The sequence below is a fragment of the Prionailurus bengalensis genome, chromosome B2 (genome assembly GCF_016509475.1).
Source record: "Prionailurus bengalensis isolate Pbe53 chromosome B2, Fcat_Pben_1.1_paternal_pri, whole genome shotgun sequence".
In the NCBI taxonomy this organism is placed as follows: domain Eukaryota; kingdom Metazoa; phylum Chordata; class Mammalia; order Carnivora; family Felidae; genus Prionailurus; species Prionailurus bengalensis.
In genome coordinates, this window is record NC_057349.1 from 25504846 (window position 1) to 25513383 (window position 8538).

The 8538-nt window shown below is 44.5% G+C and overlaps 1 protein-coding gene across 1 annotated transcript; it reads left to right on the forward strand.

Moving 5' to 3' along the window:
• The first annotated feature begins 7425 nt into the window (after positions 1-7425).
• Positions 7426-8231, forward strand: LOC122489289 (tubulin beta-4B chain-like). The gene is made up of 2 exons (XM_043590930.1): positions 7426-7735; positions 8091-8231. The coding sequence occupies exons 1-2, from the start codon at positions 7441-7443 to the stop codon at positions 8207-8209; spliced, it is 414 nt and encodes a 137-aa protein (XP_043446865.1). The 5' UTR covers positions 7426-7440; the 3' UTR covers positions 8210-8231.
• The last annotated feature ends 307 nt before the right edge of the window (positions 8232-8538 follow it).

Genomic DNA, 8538 nt, shown 5'->3' on the forward strand with positions numbered 1-8538 from the left:
TTCACACAGGAGACTAACCTCACTTCTAACAACAAGTGCAAGTTCAAGGGGCCCCCAGAAACACACTCAGTTTTAGTAATTTGCCAGAAGGATTCACAGAACTCACTGAAAGCTGTTATGTTCATGGTTATGGTTTGTTATGGAGAAAGCATATAGGTTAAAATCAGCCTAGACAGTTTAAGTGTTTGCCTTTGGCTCAGGTCATGATCTCACGGTTCATGGTTTCGAGCCCTGCATCAAGCTATCAGGCTCTGTGCTGACAGCTCAGAGCCTGGAGCCTGCTTCAGATTCTGTGTCTCCTTCTGTCTCTGTCCCTCCCCCACTCACGCTCTGTCCGTCTCTCTCTCAAACATAAATAAACATTAAAAAATATATATTTTTAAATCAGCCAAGACAGGAGACACTTGGGGAAGAGTCCTAAAGGGTCCAAATGTAGAGATTCCAGTCATCTTGTCCCCATGGAATCAAGGACAATGTTAACCCCTAGGATATGTGTATGAAACACACACAACCAAGAAGTTCACCTGAGCCTGTGGGGTCCAGAGTTTTTATTGGGGCTTTTATCTCCTGCCATCAGGGACACATACTCCTCACATGGCCAACATTTAGTCTCCAGCCCCTTCTGATACCTTCAGTCTCTAGTTCCTGGGAGATCTAAACTAGTACCAAAGCCCTTATCATAAAGCACATTGACAGACTGTCTGGTGGCTAAAGCCCTCAAGCAAATAAAAACGCTCCTATTAGACATTCCAGGGCCTTAGAAATCACTTCCCAGGAGCCAAGAGCAAAGGCCAGACCTCCCTTTGGATAAGAATAAGTTTTCACTATATAGGTCACCCCCAAGCTTTTGGCCAAGACTCTGTTACAGCAAAACAATTACCTTTGTCTGGGCATCTATAATTAATATAGCATTTACCACACAAAGCAATAGTAACTCACCCTATAAAGCCATGACATACATGTTCATATTATTGTACTGGGTTGATTACTCTTTTCCCTTCTCAATGTATGCTATTTGTACTTTATGATAATCTTGTACAGAACTGTTTAGCATAAAAATTAGGTGATGGTTAGTTAAATCCAGTTGTTCCTCAAGCCAGTCATTTTATTAATCCTGATGAGGACTTAATTCAATTTCTCAATGTATTTGATTATCAATATCAGTATTACCATAAGACCTGTTTACTTAAGGTGGTTAACTCTGATCCACAAGGCCAATGTTACACCATATCACCATATCAGGTTGCACAGCAACCTGAAAAATAAGAGTCAAAAGATCTGCCATATTACCAGAGCCCCACTGAGTCATTATCAATTAGTCCAGTCCATCATCGAATCTTGTGATTTCTCTCTGAGTCATGTCACTCAGTTTGTAGGCTTCCATTTGACTGTGTCAAGGTTTCAAAGGCAAGAGTAGTCCACCAAAGTGTATGGCTCCACCCTTTCAGGCATCTGGTGTAATTGGGCTAAGAGACAATACCATCTCTTGTCCGAGTCTCTCTCAAGGCCCCAATATAATAGTGCATTTCCTTCATTGTGTAAACCATTTATTCATTCCTTCTATCCTCACCTTTTATCCTCACCATTCCTCCTTCTCCACATTTACCATTTTAGTTTTACCAAGCATTTCCGCCTTCTTTTTTGGAAAGGATTTTATGTTTGGCTACTGTATTGGTCTAGATTGCCAGCAGCAATACTAGTCTAGCAAGTACCTCTCCCTCAATCCTCTCTCATTCATGTAAGATAGGGTTTCATGTGTACAGAACTAGTGGACTTTCTTGACCTCTAGATAGTGTAGCTGCATTCACTGTTAACCTCAGTATTGCAAGATGAGATAAAGGCACCACCCACTCCATCAGACCCTTAGTAATTCTGACATAAGATTCAAAATTATGGTGACAGTTTCTTGCTTAGGGATCATCCCTCCTACTGGCACCTGTGGTTGTTGCTCTGTTCCCAGTACCACTGTATTAGGTAGGAAAAAAGAAAGTTGAGGTTATATGGGGAAGAATTGTAGAGTAATAGCATCCCCTCCTATCTCATTCCCCAGATCTCATAGAAAAATGGAGAAATCTACCTGATGGGTACACTTCATTGGCCCTCTTTATGTTGAGTGTGAGCACATACTCATGAAGGCATGTAAGCCAGCCCTTCATGCCTTAATCATCGACTGTTCTAGTTATCTATCAAACTATCAGGATCAAAGTATGTTTCTTGAGCTGAAGACATGTGACTTGATGGCACAACTTGGTACAATATCTTCTAGTTCAGTCCTTTCATAGTATTTTGAACATTCACCTCTATCACTAGGTATGCAAAACTCAATCCAGAGCAAGTGTCTACTATGGCAGGAACCTAGTTGTAATCTCTAGGAGCATCAGCTCGATTTGACAGCTATGTGCATAGCCTTCCCCTTGGAGACTGCCCCAGAGCCATCTGCAGCCTCTCTCTTTCTTGTGGGCAGACTGTACAGTTGGTATTTTGTGCTTCATAGGGTGCAGGAGGAATATGTCTAAATTTAGCCCATCTCTGAATTGCTATAGGACAACACAGGAGGCCACCTCAAGTGAGTGCACAAGGATTGCCACTGGCCAATTCCAGCTATTTCCTGATACCAGGAGGAGGTTCTTCTCATAGGCATTGACATGTCCTACTTTAATGTACCTCTTGTTGTGCCTGGGTGTCTCAGTTGGTTAAGTGTGTGACTCTTGATCTCAGCTCAGGTCTTGATTTCAGGGTCATGAGCTCAAGCCCTGCGCTGGGCTCCACACTAGGCATGAAGGCTACTTAAACAACAAAATTAATAATAATAATTATTATTATTACTATAATAATTATAATAATTATAATGAAATCATAATAAATAATAAATAAATAATAATAAAGTTTTAAAATAATAAAAATTCCCATAATGATTTTCATAAGGCTGTACCCCATATGGATATCCCTTTAATAGGCCAGCTTTCCATTGTCTATCTGCCTGACCCCACAGCCCGGCCATTGGCCACCACCATGAGTCAGTAAAAACCCAAACACAGAGGCAAATAGCAGGCATTCCAGCCCACTGAGCTGAATTGTTTTTATTTTCTTCAATACGAATGGCTTGGAACAGTTCACTTTGGAATTCTTACCCATAAACCAAGAGGCTTTGTGTTGGTCAATAGAGAGTTGGTCAATAGAGAGTGGTCAATGTCTACTCAAATAGACATAGGGGCTAGCAGCGCCTCAGGTGGTTCCAAAGTCAGACCCAGAGAAAAAGGAGCTCCCTGCTCAGGAATATATCTCCTTGTTTTCCCTTAGCACCATTTCCTATATAAATAATTTCTTTTTTATTATGGAACTCTTCTGAGCACTCCCCTCCCCATTATAATATTTTTAGGACATTATCCAAGACATTATAGGTATTTCAATATTATTCTATGTCTTTCAGTCATAGGAACAATTTCAACTCATGTCAAATAGCAAGCTAGTAATTGTCTTTCAAATGGGAATGTTCTGGAATTTTCAAATGGAAACCCCAGTGGTCATTGCTGGGTGGCACTCGCAGGCTTTTGCCATTAGCTCCAGTCTGCACCCAACATAGGGTTATTGTACAGATAATCTGTCTGTACCAGCACCCCAGTCGAATTAACAATCTGTGTGGGCTCAGGCAATGTTTTTGACTCCCATTTAGCTGTCTAATTAATAATGGCTGAAAGGAGGCTTTACATGACTTCTGTATGATGATACTAGGTAGGGGAAGCATGCCTCAATTAGACACAATATTCACCCCCATAATATATTCAGGTAACAGAGACACAACCACTTCTCATAGTCTGTTCAAACATTTCATACAACTTTTCACCTGAATCCCACTATTTCATTCTCATCCACCCAATCTAACTGTAGCCACTGTCAGAACTTTACTTTCAAGCATTGGCATCATGGCACACAGGGCTCCCATGTCAAGGAGTCCCAGAAACATCATTCTTAGACTCCTCAGCTATTTTACCCACTCATGTGCACAAACCCTTGGGCCCTTTGGCCAATCATTAACTTGATTAGGTTGTGGAACCATCACCTCAAGCAATTCTAGAAGGTTTTCCCATTTTCATCTTTGCCATCCAACTTTTGAAATTCTTTCAAACTAGGGTGAATAAAGCAGATTTGTGTAAGGCCTTTCAGTGTGGGGTCCTGCAGTGGCTCTCATCAGTCTGTCCAGTTTCTGAGATTGCTGCAGTAAGACCTTTATTTTGGTCCCTTCTATGTCTGCTTTATTTATCCAGTAACTGTGTAAAGGTTTCTATCTTCCTGGGATGGGTCTCTAGACTCTCCCTTTTGTCTTTTCCCCCCATTATCTTGCAAATCTTAACTATCTGTGGCTTCAGTTTATTTCCTTTGGTGACAGACAGAACAGACTGATTCCAAAGTTTGGCTCAGCCTCAAGATCCATCCCAACACTCTACCTTTCATTTTGGTTATTACAGATAACAACAACCAAGGGAGTGATATTTGCTTGTTTCTTGTTACTTTGCACTTCCTTATGCATCCAGTGAGACAACTCCTCCAGGAGCTGGAGCCAAATTTCTAAATTCTTTTGGTAACTTTTACCTCCAGTAACAAATTGTGGCACAGCTCCAGTTCTGTATCCTAGGTGACCCCGTGGCCACCCAGGAATCAAAGCCTCACCACCCCCCACCCATTCATTCTTCTTTCTTGAACAATGTTTCCATGAGTCAGGGTCAGGCTAGTGAATCCCACTTCTGACACAAACAGAAAAGCATTTGGGCCAACTGTGAAGTCAGAGGGAACAGTCTCCAAAAACATCCTTCCTTCTGACACGAGCTGCAAGGTCAACAGTCTCCAAGATTACCCTTAGGTTTGATTATTCACTAGGAGGGCTCACAGAATTCACTGAAAGCTGTAATACGCACAGTTAGAGATTTGTTTTTAAAGGGAAAGTCTATAAAAGATACAGATTAAAATTAAGCAAGAGAAGAGCACAAAGGGAAGAGTCCAGAGGAGAACTATACACAGAGTTACTGTTGTCCTTCTATGGAATGAGGACATGTCATTCTCACTGCATTGATGTGCAACAATATGCAAGGGGTACTTCCCACTAGAGAAGTTCACCTGAGCCTCAGTGTTCAGAGTTTTTATTGTGCCTCATGTGCTTGTGGATGTCCCAGCCCACACATCCAAACCCCATCATCCCCTTTTTACATGCAGTCTCCCCTTGGTCCTAGGGGTGCACACTGAAGGCATGGCCTGCCCTCAGGGAGACAAAGGGAGAGAGACTTATACATGTACTACAAGTGGGCTCAGAGCAATTTGGGCAGGAATTTCAGACATTCTGGGATTTGGGACATGATCCAAAAGAGGGGTACAAGCTTTGGGTGGATAGGACCTCTTGGTTCTACAAGTGTCTCCTATGGGGAGGTGCATGGCAGAAAGGAAGAAAGGAAGAATTAAAGAGAGAAAGAAAGAAAGAAAGAAAGAGAAAGGAAGAAAGGGAAAGGAAGAAAGAAGGGAGGGAGGAAGGAAGAAAAGAATGCCCATAATTGGAATAGATCCTGTTATTGAGCTAATCTTATTAACCCATATCAAATCTTTAGCTAGACTGCCTGCTTTCATCACCATAAAATTTTGATTTCAGTTCTTGAGGCACTAATTGATCAAAAAGGTTTACAAAAGCATGTTATATCTACGAGCCTAGATGTGGAATCCCAGTCCCAGACAAAGAGGCTTTACCTTCCTTCCTTGCCAGGTTATGAAGAAGCCTTAGAACAAGAGTCTAGGGGATCGAAGGACTCTCAGAAGGCTTGACTGTCACAGCAGATCACACAGGGAAGATTTTTGCACCTGGAGCTGCAGCTGTGTGGGCCAATGACAAGTGTGCCAGAACTCCTACATGTTCCATGTTCTGCTTCAGGAAATGACCAGAACTATGGACAATCTTACCAAAGACACCAACATCATCACCAGAGAACCAGGGGAAACTCCAGTGAATAGTCCTTAACAATTGTCTGGCGTTGGACAGGATTCTGGCTTGCCAAAAGGGTGCCTGGGCAGTGGTCAGAAGTACTACTGGGCATGTATTCCCATAACGTCTATGCCACCACCAGAAATATTCACTGCACACCCAGAAATCCACCAAATTGCCACTGTCATCTTCCTTCTGCCATTAAGTATGCTTCAAGTCCAACATCTCAGAGCCTTCTTAGCTAACTCCCTTCAAATTTCAAATTGTGGTTGTACTCCCTAACTTAATCCTTAATAATTATTCTTTTAGTGTATTCCAAAGTATACCTCTGTGACACCCCTGATCTCAAAGACCCTCTGACACCTGTCAGTCTTAGGACATGCCCAGCAGATGATAACAACTAGTCTTTCTGAGCCAACAAGAACATGGAAGCCAGCCCACCTCTGACAACCAACTGAACCAACACCAACCTCACAATGACTGTTATTCCATCCCCCAGAGCAGATTGTATGCATGAATAAAAGGAGTAAATGACCAAGTGTTCACAATTTTCCACTTCTTACCCTCTACTTTGCTTCACCCAAACTTATGCAGGCTTTCCCCTACCTACAACCCATAAATTTGGCTTGCCCCAAGTTTAAACAAGCACACCGGTGAACACCGACCTCCTGAACAGTTCAGTGTGAGAATCTGCTGACTTTGGAGAAAAATATTCCCCACTGCACAACCTGATATTACACCTGCAGCCCCACCATCTTCCCTCCTCACCTACATAGTCCCTGTTGATCCTGCCCACCTCCCCCTATAAAAGACAAGTCTGTTCTGATGGACATTGGATGCTTGCAACTTTCTGAGATCAGAATGTTAGATAATTTCCCTAATGTGAGCACCATCTGGACGTGATGATACATAATGTCAGAGTCTGACTTCCTGTCTGGGAGGCGGCAGGTGACCGTCCTAGGCCTGGGACTTCCCAACGCAGTGGGCAAGGCAGGAGCCAGCGTGGTGCAAGGGTGTGGGCGGGCGCCTGGACAAGGACGTGGTCTCTTTCAGAACCGCCATATTGCCCACCCCAACCTCCCCGCCCCCTTTCCTGCTGCAAATTCACAATGGAGCCTGTGCCCTCAGCGTGCCCTGCTCTGGCCACTGTCCCCAATCGGGCTCCCAGATTCCTCCTGCCTGCCCTTCCCCAACCATCCCCTGCTGGGGGCAGGGGCGACAGGCCACAGGATGTCAGTGGTAGAAAACTGTGCTGCCTGGAGGGCTGGGTGGGGTTTGCGCCAGGAGACATTGATCCCTGGAGGCAGTCTCTCAGGGCCAGGACCCGTCCATCAGCTGGGATGCTGTGACTTTTAGCCCTGCCTGGGGGTGATGGCCTCCCCAGCATCCATAGCTTTCCCTAGAAGGGGATCTGCTGGGCTCACCCTCCTGGTTCAGTGCCCTTCGCGGCTTTGCAGTCTGTGGCCATAATATGGCCGATGCTCTGCAGATTTCCAAGCCCCTCTGCAGCAGCTGCTGGAGGAACAGGGGCTTGCGGCTACAGGACTCCTCCACTGTCTGACCACAATGGCCACTGTTCCAAGGACATGACAGGGAGAAAAGGGCCATCCTTCTTGATATTTAGGATGCTAGGCCATCATGTGGTTGTTTTTTTTTCTCCCCAGTTTTGGGAGGTCATCAGTGATGAGCATGGGATCGACCCCACTGGCAGTTACCATGGAGACAGTGACTTGCAGCTGGAGAGAATCAATGTGTACTACAACGAAGCTGCTGGTGATTATTTCAGTGTTTTTTGTTTGGTTTTGTTTTTTTGCCCAGTCAACCTTGCTTTGCATACCGTGGCAGACGGAATGTGCTAGGAACATACAAATGCCAAAGACATGCTTCTTGCATTCATTTTAAATGTCAACTGGCAAAAATACACTTTATAGTTCCTTACGACTCCTGCATGTTTGCCATGACTAAGCATGCCATCATCTCTTTTAAAGCAGAAAAGCACCTCTGCTCACTTTTGCCTCAGATGCTAGAATTTTCTCTAATGATTCTGCCGTGAAAGGCACATAGAGCACAGTCTTGCCTGTGATTCCCTTGCCCACTGCAGGTCTAAGTCTGGCTCTGTTCCCCACAGGTAACAAATACGTACCTCGGGCCATCCTGGTGGATCTGGAGCCAGGCACCATGGACTCGGTCAGGTCTGGACCATTTGGCCAGATCTTCAGGCCAGACAACTTCGTGTTCGGTATGTAGTCCTGATCCATGGCAAATGGCTCAGTGAGTCTCCTTTCTCAACACTGTGGAAATCATCGTTCTTGGTGCTGAATGCTAAGGTGGAGATTGTGTGTCCATGGACAGCCTTGGGTCCTGGCCACTTCTCTGGCCCCTCTCTGGGCAGCTCAAAGAGCTGTCAGCCTGCAGAGGGCTTCTATGGTGTTCCTACTATAGAGCAGCCCGTGGCAGTAAAGAATACTGAGCAGTGATGAACCTTCCAACAGGAAGGTTAACAGGCTGCCGGTAATGTCAGAGGGCCCGAGACAGCAGGTAACCACTTCAGGAAGCCAAAGGCCAAAGGCACAGGT

What these genes read in the sequence shown, in the direction of transcription:
- LOC122489289 (XM_043590930.1), top strand. Translation starts at nt 7,441, where the DNA reads ATGCTCTGCAGATTTCCAAGCCCCTCTGCAGCAGCTGCTGGAGGAACA. An exon ending in GTACTACAACGAAGCTGCTG is followed by an intron (nt 7,736 to 8,090) that starts GTGATTATTTCA and finishes TGTTCCCCACAG; the next exon opens with GTAACAAATACGTACCTCGG.